This window comes from Rhinatrema bivittatum, chromosome 8, assembly GCF_901001135.1.
Source record: "Rhinatrema bivittatum chromosome 8, aRhiBiv1.1, whole genome shotgun sequence".
In the NCBI taxonomy this organism is placed as follows: domain Eukaryota; kingdom Metazoa; phylum Chordata; class Amphibia; order Gymnophiona; family Rhinatrematidae; genus Rhinatrema; species Rhinatrema bivittatum.
This window is the reverse complement of record NC_042622.1, coordinates 179104204-179131268: the sequence shown is the minus strand read 5'-3', so window position 1 is coordinate 179131268 and position 27065 is coordinate 179104204. Positions and strand designations below refer to the sequence as shown.

General features: G+C 44.2%; 1 protein-coding gene across 4 annotated transcripts; it reads right to left on the bottom strand.

The window, feature by feature from the left end:
* Nucleotides 1-5212: 5212 nt before the first annotated feature.
* On the bottom strand, nt 5213-24788 carry MRM1 (mitochondrial rRNA methyltransferase 1). Of its 4 annotated transcripts, XM_029613164.1 has the most exons (9): nt 24760-24788; nt 15340-15520; nt 14798-14985; nt 13630-13711; nt 8536-9451; nt 7874-7967; nt 7098-7221; nt 6134-6253; nt 5213-5766 (listed from the first exon to the last, which is right to left on the bottom strand). In XM_029613164.1, exons 5-9 carry the CDS (start codon nt 9417-9419, stop codon nt 5723-5725), a joined length of 1266 nt encoding a protein of 421 aa, XP_029469024.1. In that variant the 5' UTR covers nt 9420-9451; nt 13630-13711; nt 14798-14985; nt 15340-15520; nt 24760-24788; the 3' UTR covers nt 5213-5722. The 4 variants fall into 4 exon arrangements, with proteins under 4 accessions (XP_029469024.1, XP_029469025.1, XP_029469023.1 ...); XM_029613165.1 differs by lacking the exon at nt 14798-14985; XM_029613163.1 differs by lacking the exons at nt 13630-13711; nt 14798-14985; nt 15340-15520; nt 24760-24788 and adding an exon at nt 9557-10006.
* Between the last annotated feature and the right edge of the window lie 2277 nt (nt 24789-27065).

Sequence of the window (27065 nt, the reverse complement as noted above, 5' to 3'; positions counted from 1 at the left end):
TCTGCTGTGTGTTACGGCCTGCATGGAAGAGGAGTAGGAGAGCTGCTGGAGGGGGTAAGTAAAGGTGGCTTTTTAAGTTTATTTTTCTTGATTGACTGCCATTTTAATTATTTAATATTATGTGATGTGTCTGCTTTTTTTGAAATATTTTATTGGTGTTTGGAGAATTTTTTAATAGTTTTTATGAGTTTTTAATTGTTGGATGTTATTCTGTTCATAGCTGTTTAGAAACATTTATTCTGCTTATAAGTATAGTTTTACAATTATTTCTGTGTGGGGATCTATAGCTGCTTGCTAGTTCTGTTTTCCTAATAAGAGGTGTATTGGTTTTTAGGGCCTGATTTAATATTTATAGTGTTGTCTTTTCATAGATAGGGTTGCTCCTATTTGAGTGTATTCCATAATACAGGTGTAAATGTGTGCGGATTAGTTTATGTGCATTACTACAGATCCTGGGAGTATGTTAGGTCGGTTCTGTGTCTGTTACCGAGATGAGATATTTTACTAGCATGTAAGAGTTTTATCAGTCTTATTTGTTTTATTTTCTCAAGAGGACATGCATTGGTGGTAAACTGCTGTCTTTTCATAAGTAGGGCTATTGAGCCTGGAAGTAGAAGGAGTTTGAGTTGCTGTTACTGAGATGACACCAGAACCAGAATATCTTTTTTGTAGGGTGAGTTGTATGGGGAATGTCATAATTCTGCTTTACATCCATTATTGTGGGTCAGGGGGGTTCCCGTGGATGCAAACTGTACTTTTACATCTAGCCGCGTGACGATCATGGGTCAGTGTGTCACGCATGTGAGAACCATCTGTCAGGTGTGTCCCGACAGAAAAAAGGTTGAGAACCACTGGCCTAGACAAATCATCGTTAAACTTAACTTCACAGATAAAGTTAAGATATTGGCAGCAGACTGCAAAACGAGAGAGCTGCACCATGAGAACCCCAAGCTTCTTTTCCCTGCAAGAAAAAAGAGTTTACACCTTACTACACCACACTTTTCCATAAAGGAATTCAATTTTCTTTGCAATTCCCGGCCCATCTGAAGGTCGATCATAAAGGGAAGGCCCGTTTGTCTGCTAGTGGGCTAGAGGCCAAGGTTTATATAATCGATCAGCTGGGCTGAGGCGCACCGATCTTACCAAACCACCCTATTGCGCTCCTGATTTAGAAGTTGGAGAGAGTTAAAAGTTAAAAGGTATAAACAGAAATAGAAATGGAGTTATTACATGAAGTTGAAATTGGCGTTCTGTTATCACTGGCCCTCATCGTTTGTTTCGGGACTTTTTCTTTTTTAAGCTCCAATTGGATACGAAAATAGATGTGGTGCAAAAACAGGGTGCTCATGAGCTGAAATTCTGCCCAACTGTGTCCATATCGAGGCTATGATTATTCAGAAGTACCCAGCGGGTTGAGATGATTCTAAAAAGGCAGTAAGATTCAAAGGAGGGAATTGAATTCCACCAGGGGCACCAGAGGCTGGAAAAGATGAAGAAAGAAAAGTTATTTTACTAATAGAAGGAAATTCTTCAAGTGCAATACCCAAAACTTGAAAAAAATATTTCCTTCAAGGTAATCATAGGAAGTTCACCCAAAATCTTAGGAAAATTCAAAATCCTAAGGTTGTCAATGAGACAAATTCTCCAACAATTCAAGCCTATGAGATAACACTCCACTGTCTTGAATGCACGGGGATTGAACCCCCTGGATTTTAGCAATATCCTGCTGAACTGCAATAAGCCGTTGTGAATGCTCATTAATAGTCTTTTCATGCTGGTCCACCAAAGGATCTAATTTGGAGACCACAGAATCCACTTTAAGAACAGAGAAGGACAAAATATTTGAAAAGTTCTCCATTAATTCCCAAAGAGATTCAAGTGTGATAACCGCTGGTTTTCTGAGGCTTCTGAAAAGGTTCCCACAGAGTTGGGACCGCTGATGGAGAGGCAACATCAAAATTTCAAGTCCCCAACCCTCTTATTGCTACAACACCTTCAGAGGAAGAAGGAAAAGAAGTGGGACCAACCACAGCCGAGTCATCAGACACCACTGAAGCTGGAATAGAAGACGCTGTAACCTCATCAGCTCCCACCCACGCAAACGCCGGCACCAATGAATCTGTCGGCATCTCTGCAGCTGCAGCAGAAGAGACGTGTCGTTCAGACGGTGGAGGAATCAGTTCTTGGGGCCGAGGGAAACCTCGTCTCCAGGAAGCACCAACGCTCCATCGCCAGCAACTTCAACAGAGAACTCACCCCTGAGCAATACAGAATTCCTAGAAGACGCAAAGGATAGAATAGTCTATTGACCAGGTAACGAGGGTTCGGTGTGAAAAACCCTAGTTTTCTCCTTCCTTTTTGGAGCCATAGCAAATATAGGAGAACAAATAATGAAAGCAACAGAGCACAGCAAAGTAGCGGCTAGTGACTCATGGCCATATCGTTTCCCCTCATTTCTACTTTTATCTAGAACAATAAGCATGCAAGGACTGGTCTTGACACCTTGATAAATGAAAAAGGGAAGGGGGGATTGGATGTTCCAGACTTGTTTATATATAATGTGGCGTGTCTACTGCGATATGTTCAGGATTGGGCTGCTTGGTTTCATAGGAATCTTAACTTTGTTACGCTACCCTAGAGATTTAGTCTGTCGTCTACATCCTGCTGCCTTTTGCATCAAAACATTTGGGAAAGCATGGAGGTGGTGAAGAGAGAGGTCAAATAAAGCTTGCAATGTCTCCCTGTTTTTATCATTTGTGGGCAATAAGAATTTCCCCATGGGTCTTTGAGAACTCAGTGTTTCACTCCTGGGAAAGGAAGGGCTTATTTTGTCTTAGGCAACTTGTTGACTTGGAGGCGAACTCTCTACACATTTCAGCAGCTGCAAGAACAATGGGGTATACCTAAATCACATTTTATGCTTACTTGCAAATTAGACATTATAGCACTCAGCTATGAGGAGGTATCGCCAGCAATATCGCCTTCACTGATGATGAAGAAACTTCCTTTGAAACTGTGCCTAAATTCAATGCAATTCAAATTTGGATTATGTCTCTTAAAAAACAAATTATGGCCCCCTTACTTAAATAAGCTTGTGAATCAGTGGAGCGGGGACCTAGGTGTTCTATTAAAGGAAGCGGATCTGATACAAGTGTTTACTGCTGTTTATTGTTTACTGCTGTTTATTGTTTTCTCTCTTGTTTTCTCTATCCTTCCTACTGCCTTTTGGTTTACCCCCGCCCAGTTACATTCTCCTTGTTGAAATGTATTTTCCAAGCTTTCAGTTATTATGTGAACCGGTATGATGTCCCCACTAATACCGGTATATAAAAGTTTCTAAATAAATAAATAAATAGTTTGACACTTCCAGCGACCCTGAGAGAAATTCAGTTTAAATTGTTACACCAAATTTATGTCACTGGGAATAAAGGTGCGCGGATGCAGTTGTGGTGTTCTGATAAATGTTTAAAATATAGTTATCTTACAGACACATTAAGAACATGCCATACTGGGTCAGACCAAGGGTCCATCAAGCCTAGCATCCTGTTTCCAACAGTGGCCAATCCAGGCCATAAGAACCTGGCAAGTACCCAAAACCTAAGTCTATTCCATGTTACCATTGCTAATGGCAGTGGCTTCTCCTCTAAGAACTTTCCAATCCTTTTTTTAAACACCGCTATACTAACTGCACTAACCACATCCTCTGGCAACAAATTCCAGAGTTTAATTGTGCGTTGAGTAAAAAAAGAACTTTCTCCGATTAGTTTTAAATGTGCCCCATGCTAACTTCATGGAGTGCCCCCTAGTCTATTATTCAAAAGAGTAAATAACCGATTCACATCTACCCGTTCTAGACCTCTCATGATTTTAAACATCTCTATCATATCCCCCCTCAGTCGTCTCTTCTCACGGAATACTATAAATTGCGAGCTTTTCGGGGACAAATGTGGAATACTAGAAAAAAATATTGGGAAGTGATCCCTTGGGATGGAAAACATTTTTATTTACATGTGTTTGATCGTAATATTTCCCTGCCGAAAGGTGGAAAACACTCTATAGCTGTCTCCATTATATTGGCAAAAAAAAGGGGATCTTGACTTACTGGCACAATGATGAGATTCCTTCTTTTAGAGTGTGTGAAGAAGCTATGATACTTCATGCTGCTATGGCATTGTTAAGACGGAGAGTTGCTGGGCCATCAGTCACTGTTATATCTAAGGGGTTATTTTGTTTTATGGGAAACAATATCTAAGCTGGTTTAGGCTTGGATATTTAGTGGCAAAAACTCAGAGCCAACTAGGTCTTTTATATATAGTCAGATCTGGTGTGTATGTGATCTGTATGAAGCATGCAGTTATGAGGGGGTGGGTCTGTTTCTGAGGGGGGAATAAACACTAAAATAGAGTGAGAAATATTTCTGCATTGTGTAAGCAATGGTGTTTTACTACATATTTGTAATAATACTATTCAGAGATTACATTGATCCTTGTTTGTTTTGCTTGTTCTCACTCAAAAATTATATTAAAAAAAATAAGTAATTAAAGGCTCCCAATGGTGGCCCGAGGAACACTAGACAGAAAAACCCCTTGGTGATTAGCATATGAATATCTTCTGAATTCAATGTGCAGAGAACACACCTTCAAACCAGACCAGTTCCCAGTTCATCCCTAGTATCAGAGACACATGCACCATGGGATGAAAGTGGAGTATTTTATATGCTTTAAGCTGCTCCCCCATGTGCCCCTGGTAGCTGCCATGTTTAGAACAAAGGAACAGATGATTCCACATGGCATGGCATCTTATTGGGCCATGCATTGTGCCCACATATGATGCCATCTGTGACAGCACAGCCAAGATGGAGAGTGCGCGCCCTAACCTATTCCCCAACATGCAGATTTCATGCAGCCTTTGATGCATTTCTTTCTTATGTGTAATTTCTCTCATCCTCCCACAGGACTTGCCCGAGGGCGTGAAGACCGGCATGAGAGAGGTGACCAAGTGCCATTGCATGACAGCCTGAAAGGCAAGCTGAGAGAGCAGGGAGGCAGCACAGAGTTATTTGAAAAGAAAAAAAAATGACAGACAACTGAATTTAAGTGACAGAGCAGTACGAAGATGAGACAAGATCAGCAGGCCTCATAGAGGTGTCAGACTAGAAGGACTAACAGAACTGCTCAAGCCCAACTTAATAAATTACACCACCATGCTCAGCGCAGGTAGAAAATAATATTTAATCTTCCCTGGTGGGGTGGAGAGATAAAATCAATTACAGTTTCAGGGCTGGTCCCACAGCCTTCTCAGAACCTAACATTTCTTCATTTTGTTACCCAGAAATCACAGTCCTATATACACAGCGGTCTACGCACTATAAAACACTGTACACCGAAACACTCGCATAAACCTTAATGTAAAGAGATGTCCAGGTCCTCTTTCTCGTGGTGATCCGCACTCATCCTAGCAAGGATCAAATCCTCCCCATCCCTTCTTCCGATGCCCCAGTGGCCAAGTGCTGATTCCCTCAGCTGAGCAGTGCAGCATAGCTCTTCCATCCAGATACAGCCAAACATTTAACATCTGCTTTCTCTCAACTTGAATTGGTCCACCAGAGGTGTGCTAGAAACAGTGTCTTCCTCCTTCGTACAAAAGGCACCAATCAGTCCAGACTGCCATCACTTAAGCCCAATGTACTGCACGTCCTGAAGTTCACCCCGAGAACCAGGCCTCACTGCTTGACTCTCTGGCTGCAGATCTGATGCAGAAGTATCCCTGCATACAGTTCAAAGGAAATCTGGTTACAGAAACCTCCGCTTTGCGTTTTTATTTGGACGACCGTATGATTACTGCAAAGGATATGTATCAAATATTTGTGAACCCTTCACCTTTCCCCCCGCACAGGGGGCAATACTTTATTAATGCTATCACTATCAGGATTGGAAGCATATGTGCTACCTCCATATTAATAAGCACTCTGCAAACAGAGCAACAAATCTACCTCAGGTCAGACTGATTTCTGGCAATGTGCCAAGTAGCCTGCCTGGAGAGAGGGGATGAATGATACGACCGCCAGAAAGCCCTCAAGTCCCACCTTTCTGTGAGTTCGCTATTCTGTATATGTTTAAAAAAAAATCTTTACCTGCGGCCACGGAAACGTTCAAGGACTCCATCCCCATCTGCATCTCTCTTCCTGACGGGACAGTCAGCAGCGAGCGACACAAGCTTCTTATCTCAGGGGAGAGGCCACGGCCCTCATTTCCTGCCAATCATTTAAATAAGCACGTGTGAAAGCCACCAGCACAAGCAGAGGCTAAGCTTAAGACTCGCCCACAGTAATAGACTGAACCGTGCCAACTCTTCTTGCAGCTCCAATGGGGCTTCAGCATTTGCAAGACATGCAGGTTTGAGAGTCTGTAAGAAGCCACCCACCATACGCACAAGGTGACTCCTACCGGAATGGCTGCACCTTGGGATCTTGTTGCAGTGCAAAGTACAGTCCTCCAGCGGATTCTGCTGCATTTCAGAAGCCCTTGGCGTTAAATTTATGGCAGTGAAGGAAGGTTTCCCATGCTGTGAAATCAGTCCTTGGCCTGTCCTACACATCCCCAACACTAGATGGCAGTAAGACACTGTATGAAATGAGGTCACAGCACCAGAAGTGAGAGGGGAAGTCACCCAGAGCACAAAGCCACAGGGAGAGGGCACCAAAATAAAAAGATTGAAATGAATGCCCTGGCAGCCAGGAAGACTGTAGCTCACTTCCTACCATCTAGGTTGGGGAGCAAGAAGGAAATAGGACTGGGAATAAGAGTGGAAGGGGTGGAGGGAGATGGGATGAAAGTACTCTCGTCTGTCCTAGGCAATCGCTTAGTAATGGCTCTGGGTCAAGCATCATCTAACTGATTTGCAAGTCTAGGACAGTGGCACTAATGCAGAGATACAGACATTCATATGCCAAGCCTCTGGCAACATGAATCCCACACAACGACTACTGGGTCTCAGTGAATGGCATGTTTATTTGCTGAGTGTCTCCCAAATGTCACACAGAAAACGCACCCCTTCCTCACCCAATCTCAAGAAAACCATTAGATAATTCAGCATACCCAGAACTAACAGTGTAGGCTCCTCCCACAGAAATTCTGAGCAGCTGATAACAGGAACCTCGTCATCCCGTGTGTAAGATTTCCCAGTAGTTCCTATGACCTGCCAGTCCTGATTTATTTTAGCCTGAAAAAGGAAAGAAAGAGAAAAGGAAGAAAAGCTTACATCTATGCATACAGACAAGAGTTTAGCCTGAAGGCAGCCTGACAGTGCTGTGCTCTGCCGTGTGAAAGGACTCGGGTTCTATTCCCAGACTTAGCTTCTGGCAACTGTATTTAAAGATGTTATAATCACCCCCTGCAAGCTTTGCTTAAAACTTGTCATAAAGACATGCCTAGTGTACAGAGATATACAGAGAGGCCAATTAAACAAGAATGGCTCATCATGTTCCTTCTCTTTTTTTGCATGAGCTTCTTTCCAAGTTTTTGCACAATACCAGGGAATGCAAAACCTTGTGCAAAAGTTGGACAATGCTGCCCTCAGATGGCCAAACTCTGGAAAGTGGCTTGCAAATCAGTACTAGTTAAAAGCTCTTGGGGCACGGGTAGAATATGCAGCTAATAAACATTATTTTACTAATATGTTCCCTGGTTAGCTAAGATAAGAACAATCAGAATAGGCAGCCCTACAATTGTCTGCTCTACAGGCTCAGTTTAAACTAATTCTAAGTAAATGAAAGAATTTAAGGACCCTTATGATAAATTTTGCTCACTAGAGAGGAAAACCCCCAATGCATCTCATGGCTGCACTTACTTAAAAGCTCCAGCTGGGCTCCTACCTTCAAGAATTCCTGGAGACTGGATGTGCTGTAAACCTCCAGAACTTCCATAACTCCAGCACTAGCCTTGCTGACTACAGGAGTGAGGGGGCAGCTGTGAAGACACAACAGAAAAATTACAAACACAGAAGGAAGTACACTCCATGTCAAAGCACAATAAAACTAGGTGGCACCTGAGGAACGGAGCAGACAGTAGGTTTCACATAAGCAAAAGGTCACAGGAGATGGTGGAGGCCCAAAGTGTAATCAGGTTAAAAAAGGGATTAAACAAACATATGGAGAGTGAGTGGGTCAGAGGATACTAAACACAGTCAGGAATGTTACCCTGGGTTCAATGCAGTCCTGAACCATGATTGCCAAAAAAAAGGGCGGGTGTGTCGGGGGTGGACTTTACAGATGCCCTGCATATTACACACTTCTACCACCACCCACTTTACCTCTGTCAGAAACAGGATGCTAGGCAAGCAGAACTATGGTCCAACAAAATCTTGGCAATTCTTTATATTCATAAATTCTTATAAACATAAGAATTGACAAGAGTAATAACTCTTACATTCTTATCAGAGTTAAAAAAAAATGAATTATCTGCAGATTCATCACATCTTGAACATCCCATCACTTTGCTCTTCTGTGACCAAAGGAGAAATCAAACAATCCCATACCTGTTCTTTTGGCTAGTGATCACTTTATCTACTCCCAGAAAGTGAGCAGAACGGAGGACTGCTCCCATGTTCATGGGATCATAAAGGCCATCTAACACCAGCCACAGGCATTGCTGGTTTGGGCGCGTCTCATTCACAGCTTCAGAATCTGGAGTTACATCAAAGCTCACATAATGCAAAGGGCTGGCTTCCAAGCACATCCCCTGGTGGACACGACCCTCACAGAGGGAATCCAGCATTTGTTTGGAAACAAGCTGCACTGGTATGTTACAGGCTTCAGCTCTCTGACAAGCAGCTTCCACTTCTGGCCTCTGCCGGCTGCGAGTGGATTTCAGAAACAACTTCAGAAAAGTTCTTCTTGACTGCATGAGGGCCATGTAACAGGGAGCAATGCCAAACAAAATCTCAGAGTTTTTGCTCTTTTTGTCTGATCCCATTCCCTCCTTGCAACTGTTGTTCCTTCTCTTAACAAAATCATCATCCCTCAGGTACCTAAATTCTGAAATGTTTGCTCTGGGAGGTGGGCCCTGGTCCTTCCGAACATCCTTCATCAGCCTTTGGGCATTATTCTTAAGATAAAGTCCTGGAGCATTGCTGTTTTTTTTGGAGTGATATGACTGAGATGTTTTCGCATTGGTGGGACTATGCTCCCTCTTCAGATTCTGTCCATCCTCTGAAGTCTGAAATTGAGTGCTGTCGGTAGCCCTGGCATCTTTCTTAATCCATTTATCATCCAGTGACCTGGACTGAGATAGACAGTTTTCCTTAAAATGGAAGCTAACTGAGTGAAAAGAACATTTATCATTAAACGCAAGAAACGATCTAGTGGTCTTCCAGATAAAATATGGCCAATTCCATATAGTCTTCACTGTGCAGATCATCATGTCTTTGCCTTCTTTTCTCCACTTTTACTTCCCTATCAAAACGAATGTAAAATAAATTACTTGTAGTACTACATACCAATGACTGTGCATGTAATGGCTACTGCTAGATCAGAAAGAATTATTATATACTTACTTACCTCCTAGTCTGTTAAGCAACCCCCACATTGAGAATAACCAAAGCAAAATGCTGGAGATTTAGCAAACATTCCAACACAAACCTCAAACAACTAAAGAGGCTCTAAAGGCCAAGTCCTGCCCTTCATCAAAAGGCTTACCCTTCCCTACACCGTTCTTTGCGGCTTTAAGCTATGCCCTAAACGTATCCCTGCTGCTATTTCTATGCCTAACACTTCATTTGTGCCTTTGCACGGTGCAATCCAGAGGAGAAGCTTCACATAATTTTCCAAGAAGCATTTTCAAGCCTTCCCTTTCTCCCCTCACCCTCTGGAAGGTTTAACTATTGCGCAGGGTTGGGTCGCCGTCCCACAAGTACTAAATGCTCCACAGCGAGGAGAGGATACCACCCACGTGAGAGACACTACTTCCGCCACCCTCAACGAGATGGGAGATACTACTTCCGCTTTGTCAGGCAACCTCAACATGGGGGAAACTACTTCCGACTCGTCACGTGGGGAGCTACTGCTTCCGCCTTCCTGCTCCCGCGGCGCCACCTGCTGGTAGCACGGCCTCAGAGGCTGAGTTGGTGTTTGCGTTCTCCCTGCTCGGAGGGCGCCTGCTACTCATGCCGCATGCGTTGAGCTCGGGGTAGGGGTTTCAGTCTAGTGAGGCTGATGAGAAGCGGGTTTTACTTTACAGTCTGGAGTCAGCTATGAGTGCCTTAGCATGTTCTGTAGTTATGTATTATTTTCACTGGACTCTTTCTGACATCCTGCTGTACAATTTAAAGCAGTGGAGCGAATGCAGAAGGAAATAAAATCTTGTTTAAACGGAGTAGGATAGTGTTATGTGTGTAGCAAGGGGACCCCAGTTGTACGGAATGTTCACATTCTGTGCTAGACACATTCATGGTTCTTCATCCTGCCTTGTATTCTTTTCTGACTGTGCAGCTCCCACCTAGGTGCTTCTGATGTTCAGGCGCTACCTAATATTCTACTGGAAGACAAGGGTTTTATTTTAATCCGGGTAGGACATACATAGTAACATTCAGTCTGCCTAGCAAATTGCTCATGGTAGTAGTTGCCGTTCCTGCTCCCATGCCTTCTGTTCAGGGTAGTGGCTGCCAATCTGTGTAGCTACCCCATGCCCTCCATTTAGGGTAGTAGCTGTAGCTCCGTGCAGGTTACCCCCATGCTTTCTGTTAAGGGTAATAACTGCCAATCTGTGCAGATTACCCTCATGTACCCACCTTTCTTCATTTATAATATCTAGCAGTTAGAGATTCGCAATGACTATCCCATGCCCTTTTCAATTCATACCAGGGAATATTTTATAATCTATAATCATTTCTGTTTTGAAGGTATGCAAAAAAAAAAAAAAATCTTACACAGGAGTAAATCTTCAAGGCAGGTGGAAGCAAATATTCACCCCAGAATTGGACCAGAAATTCGTTTTACAGCGTAAGGTAAATGGCCTAACAGGTCGATACAGTAAAGTTCACGGGAGAGCAGGCGAGCACCCTCTCTTCCTGCGCGAGCAATACAGTAAAACAAAATTTTAAAATTAGGGCCGGCGCTAAAAAGAGGCGCTAGGGACACTAGCGCATCCCTAGCACCTCTTTTTGGACAGGAGTGGCAGCTGTCAGCAGGTTTGACAGCCAACGCTCAATTTTGCCGGCGTCGGTTCTCAAACCCGCTGACAGCCATGGGTTTGGAAACCGGACGCCGGCAAAATTGATCATCCGGTTTTCAACCCGCGAGCCACCAGCCGATTTTAAATTTTTTTTTTTGACTATTTTTAACTTTTGGGACCTCCGACTTAATATCGCCATGCTTTTCTGTGCACTTCCCTGGTGCCGGCAGAAATTAACGCATACCTTTGGGTAGGCGCTAATTTCTTAAAGTAAAATGTGCGGCTTGGCTGCACATTTTACTTACTGAATCGCGCGGGAATAACTAATAGGGCCATCAACGTGCATTTGCATGTTGTGGGCGCTATTAGTCTCGGGGGGGGGGGGGGGGGGGGGGGTTGGACACGCATTTTTGACCCGCTATTACCCCTTACTGAATAAGGGGTAAAGCTAGCGCGTCGAAAACGCGCATCCAAATGCGGCCCGTAACATAGCTGCAGATTTTCAGCTGTTTGCACAGCTCAGGAATTTGGCAGAATTGTGGTACCCTGCTGACTGCTTATGAGGGCATGCATAACCAGCTATTGGCCAAAATTTTCTGAAGTCTGGCACACCATCACGGTTAATGAATGCACCTTTTCTGTTTTCTTTTCTCACTGCCACTGGGAGGAGTGTAATATTGATTGATTATGAATCCTTGCCCAGCCTTGGTGTCTCTTCAGTCCAGTGCACACTTTGAAGTGATGGTGTCAGGGTGCTGGATTTACGACAGTAGCGACCTTACTATAATAGTTTACTTTCAAGAGGGCTGCAGGCACTGATGATAAATGGGAGAAATCTATTCCTTAAGGAAAGGGAGAACATTTAGGAAAAGTGATAGGAAGAATGTGAGGGAAACAAGAAAGGAGTGTCATCTCTTTCCCCCTACACGTGAGCCCCTTTCTCTCATCCCTGCTGCCCGAGTGGTGTGAATTCTGCCCATGTAGTCTCTCGGAGGAAGGACAACGCTCCTCTCTCACCCATTCTTGGACCTTTCAGATAGATCCCCCACACATCTCCTCCAAAACTGGCACTTAGCGGCCCTTCATTTGAATGTTTGCACTGCTGCTGCCTTTACCCGCGATTCCTCCTCCAGAATGGAAATGAAGCAGCACTAAGCATATGCCAATTCTGCCAGTTTAGCAACTTCCCACATCTGCCAGAAATCTCTGCCAGCCGTCCATCACCCTGGAAGTAATTGGACTAAATACATTTGTGACTTGGTTTCAAGGTCAGGTCAGTGCAGAATTCTGAAGCTGGGCAGTGGGCAGGTCTGAACACGAGAAATGAAACATTCCCCGCCCTGCAATGCCTACGGTAAATGGAAGCAAACCCTAAACCCCTCTTGTCAGCGTTACGATACCCCCCTCCAGCCTTGGTTTCTTTTTTCTGTTTATTATTTATTTATTTATTTAAAGTTTTTCTATACCGGCATTCGCGATGGGTATCGCATCATGTCGGTTTACAATTAACAAGTGAGGAGGTAACAAGAGGTCATAAATAACAATAAATAACAAATTATAAAGGTAGTAGTAATAGTAAACAATATACAAGTGAAAGTTAAGGGTTGCAGTTACAATAAAACAAGGGAGTAATATAACTTGGAACAGAGAAAAGAAGCAGGAGTTTTAAACTAAATACATATGATACATATATGCCTATCAATGCATTTGAGGTAATAACGAATTGCCCTAATGCTGTGGAGTTAATTGCTATATTAAGGTAAAGTCAGAGTGAATGGTCAAAGACTGATTAAGGTTCAGTTTAGGTCAGGAAATGCTTTCATAAAAAGCCACGTTTTGAGTCTTTTCCTGAAAGTGAATTATTAGAATGCATTCTACTTTTTGTTGTAAGGCAAATTTGTTAGCTGAACTGTAGTCTAACCTTTAAATTTGGTGTCTGTGAGGTCTCCCTTGCAATGAGGAGGAGAAGTCCATTAACGGCTATTAGTCAAGTTTACTTAGGGAATAGCCACTGCTATTAATTGCATCAGTAGCATGGGATCTTCTTAGTGTTTGGGTAATTGCCAGGTTCTTGTGACTTGGATTGGCCTCTGTTGGAAACAGGATGCTGGGCTTGATGGACCCTTGGTCTGACCCAGCATGGCAATTTCTTATGTTCTTAATGAGGAGGACTACCCTCATTTCCATGTGGCAGACACAATGTGGCCTCCACCACATTTTCCTCCATTCCACATTTATGTTCAATATGTTTATTAAAGTTTTAACAATGCAACAACAGAGTAAACATACAATAATATTAAGCGGAGAACTTGAGCATTATGGAACAAATGGAATACAGATTACAACCACCCATTCCTCCCACCCACCAGTCTGGAAAGACTAAGACACGCAATAATATCTAGAGCACAGATCTACTGAGTCTGTACAATACAATGGTGACTAACTCGCAAAGTAGAACTACCTTATCCATGTCCACAGAGATCTTCTTATCCCTGCTGGAAAACTTGTTGCAATTCAGGAGAATGTACTTGCTTGCTGAAAACCTGGAGACAGAAAGTCTCTGATATGAAAGTTTTTACGGGAACTCATTTTGGCAGAGAGAAATTCAAAAGTAAACAGTTTCACAAATAGGTTAAACCAGAGTGAGTGTTGAGGTTTAGCAGAACCAACCCATGAGGATAAAATAACTTTTCCTCCCACCAAGCCAGCCTTCATGAGAAAGGCACAACACCCCACATCATCAGTTGGAAGAGGAGGCTGAATAAGGCCAAAGAGCCACAAATGAGAGTTATGTGGAACATCTATTTTCAGGATAGAAACATAGAAATGACCTTTATTAAGATTTGTAGCAGTCCTGGAAGTAAATGGATTACAAAACAAAAGATGGGAAACCTAATCTTCAAGCAATACAAAAAAAGGAAAAAAAACAAACCCAAAAACCCCACTCTGGCCTAGAAATAGCCAAGTCTGTGCTCAGTTTAAAGTCTGTAATCTTATTTCAGCCAAAACCTGTTCTTAATGAATCATAGCAAACTGAATCTTAACAATGAAAGGACCCCCCCCCCCCCTTAGGGAATAGCCACTGCTATTAATTGCATCAGTAGCATGGGTTCTTCTTAGTGTTTGGGTAATTGCCAGGTTCTTGTGGCCTGGTTTGGCCTCTGTTGGAAACAGGATGCTGGGCTTGATGGACCCTTGGTCTGCCCCAGCATGGCAATTTCTTATGTTCTTATTTTTCCAGTCAACTAAAGGTTTCATTTTATACAGGACTCGGTAACTTAAATACAGAAAAGCTTTCAACCAGGGGTGGCCAACTCCGGACCTCAAGAGCCACAAAACAGGCCACCTTTTCAGGATATCCACAATGAACATGCATGAGATAGATCTGCATACAATCGTATCAGTGCATGCAAATCTATCTCATGCATATTCATTGTAGATATCCTACAAAAAACAGGCCTGTATGTGGCTGTCGAGGACCGGACTTGGCCACCCTTGCCAATCGACCCACAGCACTGGCTGTGTTCAGATGCTCAGTTGTGAGCACAGCGCTGTTGGATAGCATGTGTGCTTATGGAGGGAGGCAATGACATTAAAGAGTGGTTTTTTCCTGACTCAGTGCAACGTACTTCTCCTGGTCGCCCTCCGAATCATACGTCGCAGCATCTGACTTCAGCGACCTGCTTTCTGCCAGCAGAACCAGGCTTGGACTGGTCAACGGGCACCCCAGGCCTGTGCCAGGGGCAGCAAACATCTGGGGCAGCAAGGCTGGCTGAAGAATTGCTGCTGCCTTCCAGCCATGCCTTTCTTTATCCAGCTGCAGGGAACAGGAGGGGAGGGGTAAAAGGAGAATCATTTTGGGAAGGATAGACAGGGACGGAGGGGGGGGGGGGGGATCCACCCTATAAACTAAATACATTCTACAGACAAGCAAGTTTGGAAATGTTCATCAATACACGTCAGACTTTTCTAATTCCTGCTGCAGGAAACTGGGACTGCGCCTTAGATTTCCTGCTCCCTTTTTTCTAACCTTACGAGGGGGTGGGTGGGGAGAGTTGCAGGAGCACCAATGGTGCCTAGGAGAAAGCATAAATCAGTCACTGAGGAGAACAGCAAACACTTAATACTAGCCTTGACAAATACTGAAGAAAGAACTTGTTAGGGACATTACATTGATGTTGTGTTTTCGTTGGCTGGGTCTATGGTTCCGTCCTTCCATTTGACCGAAGTCAACGAGGGTCGGGCGCATTCTGGATTGTCTCATGCAAGTTTGACCTCTACTGGTCATAGGGTGGTACTGAAAGGGTCAGCTTCTACTGGGAAGTTTGGTTTGCTCCATCAGGAGAAAATAACTAGAGAAAGAAAATAAAATGATAAAGAAGAATCGACAGGATTTAAAAAAAACAAAACAAAGAAACATAAAGAACTACGTGTTTTTGGATGGCTGTGTCAAAACACTTCTTATAATCTCTCTGCCACCAATTGCATGAGCTCATCATAAGAATCTTGTCCAGGACCACTTGGAAAATGCAAGAATGAGGGTCTCCTCTGTCTCAGGATTTTAGCACAGCTGAAGAGTTAGGATTTTCTGTGGTTCTGATGACTTCAGAAGAACAAATCATGTACTATTTAATCCCAAAAAAAAAGGTGCAGAACGTAAAAGAAATAAAGAAATCCTAACCTGGAATATAAATAAATGATGGAAAACACATTGAATGGCCAGAGCATGGTTGAAAACAATGCTAGATAAAATGAGAGAATCCGAGTTTGATGCCCAGGCCAGATCTTCCATTCCCTGGGGTAGATATGGATGTTGAGGAGGAGGAGGCAGCGGCATTCCCAACCCACAGACAGGAGGGAGTCTTGGCGATTGCTTAGTGGTGACACTTGACAGCTGGATTCAGGATGCATCTGGTACCAGACTGTGAGCCCTGGCCAGGGGGTGGCTCTGCGTTTCATAACACAGGAGGGGAAAAAACAAAAAAAACAGAGGTAGTTGCAAATGAAGACTCACGGTGCCATAGGCCAGGTAGACCGGTTCTGACTGAACTGGAAGCTATGCCAAAATCTCTTCATAAATAAAAGCCTATGGCCCTTTATTGAGGTGCATAGTTCATACCCAAACATGGTCACAGGCAGAAGTGAGGAGTTTAGCAGTTACCCGAATAACCACAGCAGGTACAGCAAAGCGCAGTGAGGCTTGAAGCTTTCATTCAGTTCCTCTCTGGAGCATTCAGTACACAACTTTCAGCAAGTCTCTTAACCTCCTCCTGACCAAACAGACTGCTGACTTGTTGGAGAAGAGGTAACATAACCATGTGCTTGTACACTGTGGTATGCACCCATGGTATTAGACAATCCACCTGAGCAAGTAGTAGGTACGGCTTGACACACTCAGCACATAGAGGACAGAGCAGATGCTGCCATGCATTGCAAGGTCAAACAGTAACAAAGATCAAGAATGATGGTATTTGAAGAAGGGGGACCCATGTGGTCTCCAGAGCTCATACACTACATCATCTTTTTCATTGATTTTCTATATAGTTTAGTTTATTAGCATTTCTATACCATCACATCAGCAAGGCCTTCACAACGGTTTACAAATTATCACAAGCAAGAAAGTACGTTATTTTGTTAAAAATAGTAACAGCTAAAAACTAAATAAAAGCAGAAAAATTATATAAGTTATATAAATTAGCTGCTAGACTAAAAGGTATAGCGGAGTAAAAACGTTAAGCCTAAAACAAAGTATCATGTTAAGTAAAAGTATAAATATCACTGGGCAACAAATTTTCACAAAAGTCATGTTACAGAAATGAAATTAGTCAATTCTTATAAATTTCCATGTGCTAAACATGAATGTGACTGTGAAAATGCAAAATTGGCTCTAGTTTTTTTGTAATATGCAATAATAATTACATCTTGAATTGTATGCCAATAGTAGGAGACCTACGGTTAATACCGTTTGAAAAATGAAGTCATAGACTACGTCTTAGATTTCTTTGCTTGTCTCTTGTACACCTGTTCGGGAGCATCTCTGCAGAGTGTCCAGCAGTAGTCAGTCAGCATGAATATTTCAAATGCTCACCCTTTCTGACTGGGCTTCATATAGTACACTGCTGACATCAGCTTACTCAGCAGCAGCATGGCAGCAGAACTGCATTGCATCAGAAAATGATGTATTAAACTCTGGCTGATGTGTGCATGATGGTATTATGCAATATTACATCATTCTAGGCTTATTTACAGTCCTACTGGATAAATTTACATGACTAAACATAGAAAGTGAACTATATTAAATATCTTCAAAACGAGAGCCAATAAAAACTTTTCATGGTCATATTCGTGTTCAGCACATCAAGATACCACAGAGTAGGACCTTTTTAGGTCAGTAACCCTTTCATTGTTGCCCAGTGTAATATTGAAAACCTTTGAATTCAATTAATAATCCTAAAATAAGATAAAAAGGTAAAAGAACAAGATTAGGGAAAGGTATCCCAATGTTTTAGACTCCAATTTTTCTTTCTAAGACTGGTACATCAGACTAGAAGTCCAATTTCACTAGTAGAGTATTAGGCGCAAGGCACCTGGTTTTTGCTTTTCTTTCAGCCTAACCAAGTTATCCCCCTACAATACTCAGTACATAGCTCCCACCTGGTTCAATAAATGACTTTTTGGCTAGTCCTGGCCTTTTAAAAAAATGTTTATCCCCCTGTATTCCAACATCAAGTGTTGTCCTGTTTTAAAGAGATTAGTGGGGATTACCAGCACTGAACATATTGTGGAAGCCAAGACAACAGAATGGTCCAAAGCCTCATGTAGTACAGTAAGAGCTATGAGAGAGATGCTCTGATTCAGATCATGGCAGGCTGCTGCGCTGCATGCATAGTCCCTTTTGATCAAACCTGGATTTCACATTTTCTTTTACATCTCAAGTAATGTTGGCAGTATGGACAAGTCACTTGCATGGATGCTGCATGTAAGCAGAGATGACTGACCCAGAGGGACTTACAGGTGTTTGGTGCCTTGCTGGGAAAGCCTGGCCATTAATAAGAAGAAAATGCCTTGCTCTAAAGGTGCATTACTTCTACATGTATTATAAAATCTCTCACAAGGCTTTTAAGCCCCTCCCAAGGACCTTATAATCTTTTGTATTCTTCTCTCAGAAACGTTCCTCCACCTTTTATGCTTCCAGACCCAATTGGGAGCTGCCCCATCCCCATGTCAATTGCTGCATCACTTCTTCAGCATAGTCCTTCGCCCGTCATAGGAGAAGTTAGAGAGGCAAAGGCACCCTGAAAACATGAGATATGTTTTAGGCCTTGTAAATCTCTTCAGCCACAAAGGGAGGGACAGCCCTCTCGTCCAGGCCTACCTGTCAGTGCCCCCATTGCACGGGTCTGCCAACAAACTCCATATCTTGTGGATCCAGTTTTACAAGTCCGATGATGGAAGGGAGCTAAGAACCAGGATTGGGCCAGCTTGTCCCTATGGCAAACTCTATGGTGCCTTCATCTCTAGTCTCCAACCTTGCTTTTCAATCACAAAGGCCACTGTACTAATCTGCAGCGAGTGAGGTGGGAATGGCCCGCTAACTAAGAATTTTTTTTTTTTTTATAGCAGGTCATTTGCATAGCATGAAAATTGCATTTTGGGGCAATTTTTTGTAGTAAATATTATACAAAATCATAAGTACATAAGAATTGCCATAGTGGGTCAGACCAAAATGTCCATTACGATCCTGTTTCCAACAATGACCAATCCAGGCCACAAGTAACTGGCAAGATCGCAAGGGGTATATAGATTCCATGCTGTTAGCACAGGGATAAGCAGGAGATTCTGTAACTCCACCTTAATAATAGTTTATGGATTTTTCTTCCAGGAACTTGTCCACACCTTTTTTAAACCCAGCTACACTAACAGCTTTCACCACATCCTCTGGCACTGAATTCCAGAGTTTAATTATGCGTTAAGTAAAAAAATATTTTCTATTATTTGTCTTAAATGTATTACCTAGTAACTTCATTGTGTGTCCCCTCATCTTTATACTTTCTGAAAGGATAAACAACTCTAGTCATTATTTTATAAACCTCTATCATAGCTCCTCGCAGCAGTCTCTTCTTCAAGCTGAATTGTCCTAACCTCTTTAGCCTTTCTTCATAGGGAAATTGTTCCATTCTCTTTATCATTTTAGTTGCCCTTCTCTGTATCTTTTCAAATTCCTCTATATCTTTTTTTGAAATGCGGTAACCAGAACTGCACACAGTACTGAAGATGCAAAGGCAGACTAAAAATAAAAAGCAAACTTACCTAGGTTTCATGCAAAAGCATGGGCCTGCACATGCTGAGCCACAAACATCGAGAATGAGCTGATTTGTATAATCTTTCAGCTCACAATCTATTTTATATAAATTGTACCTGCATTAGCAACTCAAAATATTGCACATTACATGCACCAATAACATGTGTAATCGCATTAAATCAGCATTTTTCACACATCACCACATTTGCAAATGTAAACATATCAGCCTCATAGCAAGGTACGGTTTCCACTATACCCCAACCTAAGCCGAAGATGTAGAAATATGACCCAACCCATGGCCAAAACCTGGGGCACCTGCACATTGCTGCCACTGGCTCGGTCTCCAAATGCTCCTCACTAATCCTAGAATGTCATCATAGCACCAGCATTGGAAAGTATAATATCAAATACAGACAGCTTTTAACTGAACAAATCTTAGTGTAACTTAACACTGGTTCCCTGTAATTGAATCCATTTCATTCTGACTTGCTAACAGCAGCATGAACTGCCTCTGGCACAGAAATTTGCATTTAGTGCTATTTCTATCACCAGAGCTCAAAGAAGCATTTCAGGTTATCCAGCAAAGTTCATTTCACTCCTTTTCCTTAAATAAGAACTGCAAACTATGGGCCTCATCTACTAAGTAATGATAAGCCATTATCACATGAAACTCACATAGTGTGGCAAAATTGCACAATATTTTCACCTACAAATCACCCCCTATTGAAATGAATTGCTTTGCATGCATAAATTATTCTAATACATGTACAGCAGCTAACGCATAGGTAATCCTATGCAAATAAAGTAAACATGGCTTCCTGAAGCTGCATTATTTCCTAAAAAGTTATCTATGATTCAGGAGTTGTAGCTAACTTTTCCCTGGAGGCAGTGGAATGCTAACATGGATCCTGATGCCTCCAGCCTGTTTCTGAAAGGGCCTTGAGGCCCAGAAAACCCCTTCCCAATGTGCAAATTCCCCCCCTCCCTGCGGGGTCTCAGCAGACCCCCCATCCATTCCCCTTCCCACCACGTGTAGAGTCAGCTCAATTGTGAAAAAAAAAAACAAAGGTAAGAATTATGCATCAACGCCTTGCCCTCTACCTAAACATCTTTAAAAATGGCGCAGGCCATCCAGTGCTCCTACCATGTGACAGGGGTCGGCCAATGGCATGGATACCCTATCACATGGTAAGGGCAAAGGCCATTGGCGCCATTTTATTAGTGGCAGCCGACGGCCCGAGAGCGGGAGATTGCACCCGGGACCCCCACTGGACCACCAGGTACCTGTAAAATGTTTTTGGGGGGCTCGGGAGGGTGGGGGAATCTAAGGGATTAGTTTTAAAAGGTCGGGTGGCCCGCGATCGGGCCAGATGAAAAAAAAAAACCACGATGTGAATCGGAACCGGAATCAGAACTGATTCCGGTTCCGATTCACATCTCTACTTTTTAATAACTGCTGAGAAAAGAAAAATAAAGTAGTCAGCAACTAATTCTATCACAAAGGCAGGACGGTAAGTAATGGAGTCGCTGTTGAAAGAGAGAATAGTGAAATATCTACAGTCTGAACAATTGCTGGACCACAGGCAGCATGGATTCACCAGGGGAAGGTCCTGTCAGACAAATCTGATTGACTTTTTTGACTGGGTAACCAAGGAATTGGATCAAGGAAGAGAACTCGATGTCATCTACTTGGATTTCAGCAAAGCTTTTGATACAGTCCCGTACAGGAGGCTGGTGAATAAAATAAGAAGCTTAGGAGTGAGTGCCGAGGTGGTGGCCTGGATTGCAAACTGGTTGAAGGACAGAAGACAATGTATTATGGTAAATGGAACTTACTCTGAAGAGAGAGCGGTGTTAAGCGGAGTGCCGCAAGGATCGATGTTGGGACCGCTCCTGTTCAATATCTTTGTGAGCGACATTGCGGACGGGATAGAAGGTAAGGTTTGTCTTTTTGCGGACGACACTAAGATCTGCAACAGAGTGGACACGCCAGAAGGAGTGGAGAGAATGAAACGGGATTTAAGGAAGCTGGAAGAGTGGTCGAAGATATGGCAGCTGAGATTCAATGCCAAGAAGTGCAGAGTCATGCTTATGGGGAGTGGAAATCCGAATGAACTGTATTCGATGGGGGGGGGGGGGGGGGGGGGGGGGAGAAGGCTGATGTGCACAGAACAGGAGAGAGACCTTGGGGTGATAGTGTCTAATGATCTGAAGTCGGCGAAACAATGTGACAAGGCGATAGCTAAAGCCAGAAGAATGCTGGGCTGCATAGAGAGAGGAATATCGAGTAAGAAAAGGGAAGTGATTATCCCCTTGTACAGGTCCTTGGTGAGGCCTCACCTGGAGTACTGTGTTCAGTTCTGGAGACCGTATCTCCAAAGAGACAGAGACAAGATGGAGGCGGTCCAGAGAAGGGCGACCAGAAGGTGGAGGGTCTTCATTGAATGACTTATGAGGAGAGATTGAAGAATCTAAATATGTATACCCTGGAGGAAAGGAGAAGCAGAGGTGATATGATACAGACTTCAGGTTTTAATGATCCAAAGACAACGATAAACCTTTTCCGTTGGAAAAAAATCAGCAGAACCAGGGGTTACGATTTGAAACTCCAGGGAAGAAGACTCAGAACCAATGTCAGGAAGTATTTCTTCACGGAGAGGGTGGTGGATGCCTGGAATGCCCTTCCGGAGGAAGTGGTGAAGACCAGAACTGTGAAGGACTTCAAAGGGGCGTGGGATAAACATTGTGGATCCATAAAGTCTAGAGGACGTGAATGAAGAGTAGGTGGCTCGTGGGAATGACGGCTACTGCCTGGATATAATACCCTTATTCAATAAACATACTCACGGTTAATGCGACTCCAATGCTCTAAGCTTCAACGGCAAGAGGAAATGTAGAAAGATTTGCATTCACAAAAAGCAGGGAGTAACTTGCTTGTTACGGCAGTTACTACCCCAAACCAAATAAGCCTGATACTTCACTTTCAATACATATCCAGCATAGCTCTCTGCTTCAACGGCAAGGGAGAAAGTCCGATACTTCACACATATCCAGCATAGCTCTCTGCTTCAACAGCAGGGGGAATGAAGAAAAGTGGATCTATATACAGACAACAACCAACAAGGACTGAATTACATAGTCTGGGTAAACAAAAAAGCATGGGTGTAGCTTGCTTATTGCGGCAGTTACTACCCCTAATTAAGCTAGATATTCACTTAGATGTAGTTCCAACACTGCTCTCTACATTAATGGTGGGGGTGGAAGGGAAATAGAACCAAAAGGTTACTAAGAGCCAAGACTAACAGAAGTATGAGAAAAAAAAATAAAGTGCAAACCTTACTGGGCAGACTGGATGGGCCATTTGGTCTTCTTCTGCCATCATTTCTATGAATAATATGGGGCAACAGCTGGACTGAATAAGGCTGTCCTCAAGAAAACAGAAAGAGCCAGTTGGCAACCCCACATTTTATTGACTTATTATTTGGATTTATGGTGTGTGTCCCTGAGGGATTGATTTTACTTTACTCTCCCTCTCTCTTGGGCTTCGGCAGCGGTAAACAAACTCTTGCTTCACAGCTCCAGGGCCCTGCAACAGGACCAGGACACGAGGTTTTTCCTACACACATTCTTGGGGAATCAACCACAAAATCTCACTATGATCTAATCGGGATTTTGTAATATATATTTTGGCTCACTGTTCCCTTGTAAATTCTTTAATTGACCATGCTGTGCTCTAAAACTTCTTTGGGCAGGAATCACCTGAATGATCTCATTCAGCAGAATCACGATATACAAGTAGCTAGGGATGTGCATTCATTTTTAACGAATAAGGAATCCAAATCGAAAATGGCCATTTTGTTTTGTTTAATCTAAACTATACCACCATGATTTTAATCCCATTCATTTCAGAAAAAAAGCACATGCTGTTTTCCACAATAAATTACAAAGAAACCAAAGCCCCTGAAATGAAATTCAGTTGAAAAAAAAATGGGCAGAAATTAATGTAATGAACCAAACCAAAAATTTTGGCCACACACTTTCCTAATAAATAATGAATGTTAATGCCCCGAAAACAAAAAAAAAAAAAAAAAAAAAAAGAGATAGAAGAGAAAATCCTGTAACGTTTATTGTATATAAATCACACAGTGCTGAGTCTTTGAAGCCCTGGATTTATTTTAAAAGGAAGTAGTATGAGAGTTTTCCAACCCTCACAGGCCTCAAATTCACATTCTACAACTTTTTTTTTCATTAATCCCTTACAAAAGATGCCACACCCAGCTGATGAAAGGACTCCCGTTTAATTGACAAGGTAAAATGACAGCATTTTCTCTTCTTTAAGATAGGTTTCTCTTTAAAACAAAAACCTAACCCTTTCAGGTTACCTGCTGGAGAGTTTCCAGTGGTACTGCACTAATGTGTCATTTCTTATTCGCTGCGAATCTGCTGGACAAAGTTGTGCAGGTGGCTGCTGTTCCAGCCTCCAAAGCATTTACAAACTTTTTCAGCATAGCACGGTTTCAAGATTTGCTCAAAGGTAAAATGTCTTATGTATAAATAAAATGAATCGGGATCTGAAGCTCTTGTCTGTAATCCAAATGTTAATGGTCAAGAGGCAGTTTCTTTGTTCTAAGGCATGAAACCAAAAGCCGGGACAGAAGAGGAGAGTGAGGCAGGGACAGAACAGTAACAAAATAACAGGTCTATCCTGTAAAGTGCGGCCGCGTTTACCCTGCTCCTAAGCCGCGTTCTACTCACTTTCTGGCTGCGTTATCCCTTCCTGCGATCCCGAATCCCCTTTAACCTACTCCTACCGCGTCCTAAAATCCCCGGCCAACCCCTTCCGCACGCGGCATGTATATTGCATGCAAACGAGCGAATTAGCTATTCCCTAGCATCCCGTAACCCGCGCCCCGACTATCGCTATCTTTCCCTGCCGTTTTGTCGCGCGTTTAACCTGCTAACTTACCGCCTTACCCTTACCCCTGCAGTAGAGGCAAGGTAGGAGGCAAGCTTTCCCCCAGCCCCCGCTCACCTGCCCCGGCCGCGATCACGGGTGCCGGTCTCCGGGGCAGCCCCAGTCCTCTCCCCTCCTCCCGAAGCAAAAAAAAGCGAAAAAAACGTAAAAGCAAAAAGTAAGTCGCTTCGCCGCTTCACACTGTCAGTCTCTTCTTCCCTCCTCCCGGAGCAAGGCTGCTTTTCGCGCCTTGCTTCGGGAGGAGGGAAGAGACTGACAGTGTGAAGCGGCGAAGCCCCGATCGGACCTCTCTTGCCTCCCGCTGCACGACTTACTTTTTTTTCCAGCCGTCAGTCCCGGGGAAGATGGATGCCAGCACGGGGGGAAAGCGGCCCCTGTGCATGCAATTGGCCACTCAAGACGTGACGTCACAACGTTTGGCGTCACGTCTTGAGTGGCCAATTGCATGCACAGGGGCCGCTTTCCCCCCGTGCTGGCATCCATCTTCCCCGGGACGGACGGCTGGAAAAAAAAGTAAGTCGTGCAGCGGGAGGCAGGAGAGGTCCGATCGGGGCTTCGCCGCTTCACACTGTCAGTCTCTTCCCTCCTCCCGAAGCAAGGCGCGAAAAGCAGCCTTGCTCCGGGAGGAGGGAGAAGAGACTGACAGTGTGAAGCGGCGAAGCGACTTACTTTTTGCAGGCGTCCATCTTTGCGAGCAGCTGGAGGCAGGAGAGGTCCGCCGATGTCCGGAGTGGGGTGCAAAAGGTAAGTCGCTTCGCCGCTTCGTACTGCCAGTCCCTTCTCCCCTCCTCCCGGAGCAAGGCGGCTTTTCGCGCCCTGCTTCGGGAGGGGGGGGGGGGGGAACTGGCAGTCCCCATTTCCTGGTATCTGTCATTTCAAATGACATTTGAAATGACAGATACCAGCGTGGCGTGAAGCGTTAGGCCCGCGCACCCAGGATACTGTATAGGCGCTCTATCCAGTAAAATGGGTTGCGCGGGCCTAACGCTTCATGGACCCTTCTTAGACGCGGTTTACATTTGCATAAAATTATTGTTCAGGATAGAGCGGTAGGTGAGCTGCACTGTGCGTGCGGCAACCGGGGGTGCGCCGGGCACTAACGCAGCTCTTCCTACCGCTTGGTACTGGATAGACCTGTAAAGAAATACTGACAAAAACTCCCAGGTACAGAACAGAATGGTGCTACAGCTCTGGGGAAGAGAAGCACAGAGGACCCTTGGGTGTGGCGTGGGAGCGGTGGCATTGCAGCAGGAAGTAAACTGGACAGACTGGATGAGCTTCATGTGCTGTCAGATTCTCCATTTCCCTCCTAAACAGGTCTATCCTGTAAAGTGCGGCCGTGTTTACCCTGCTCCTAAGCCGCGTTTTACTCACTTTCCGGCCGCGTTATCCCTTCCTGCGATCCCAAATCCACTTTAACCTACTCCTACCGCTTCCTAAAATCCCCGGCCAACCCCTTCCGTACGCGGCATGGATATTGCATGCAAACGAGCGAATTAGCTATTCCCTAGCATCCCGTAACCCGCGCCCCGACTATCGCTATCTTTCCCTGCCGTTTTGTCACGCGTTTAACCTGCTAACTTACCGCCTACCCTGACCCCTGCGGTAGAGGCAGGGGTAAGGGTAGGTGGCAAGCTTTCCCCCAGCCCCGCTCACCTGCCCCGACCGCGATCATGGGTGCCGGTCTCCGGGGCAGCCCCAGTCCTCTCCCCTCCTCCCGAAGCAAAAAAAAAAAAAAGCGAAAAAAACCAGTCCCCCCTTCCCTCTTCCCGAAGCAGGGCGCGAAAAGCAGCCTTGCTCCCGGAGGAGGGGAGAACCTGACAGCGGCGAAGCAAAAAAAAGCGAAAAACCAAAAGCAAGTCGCTTCGCCTCTTCACTGTCAGTGTCTCTTCTTCCCTCCTCCCGGAGCAAGGCTGCTTTTCGCGCCCTGCTCCGGGAGGAGGGGAGAAGAGACACTGACAGCGGCAAAGCAACTTACTTTTGCATCCCCGATAGGACTTACCTTCTTAGATGGCCGGACGGCTGCAAAAAAAGTAAGTCCGATCGGGGATGCAAAAGTAAGTTGCTTCGCCGCCGTCAGTGTCTCTTCTCCCCTCCTCCCGGAGCAGAGCGCGAAAAGCAGCCTTGCTCCGGGAGGAGGGAAGAAGAGACACTGACAGTGAAGCGGCGAAGCGACTTGCTTTTGGTTTTTTGCTTTTTTTTTTTTTTTTGCTTCGCCGCTGTCAGGTTCTCCCCTCCTCCCGGAGCAAGGCTGCTTTTCGCGCCCTGCTTCGAGAGGAGGGGAGGGGGGACTAGCAGTCTCGACTTCCTGGTATCTGTCATTTCAAATGACATTTGAAATGACAGATACCAGCGTGGCGTGAAGCGTTAGGCCCGCGCACCCAGGATACTGTATAGGCGCTCTATCCAGTAAAATGGGTTGTGCGGGCCTAAGGCTTCACGGGCCATTCTTAGACGCGGTTTACATTTACATAAAATTATTGTTCAGGATCGAGTGGTAGGTGAGCTGCACTGCGTGCGGCAACCGCGGGTGCCCCGGGCACTAACGCAGCTCTTCTTACCGCTTGGTACTGGATAGACCTGAAAGTAACCAACAATCTGGCAAATCATTTTGCAGAAT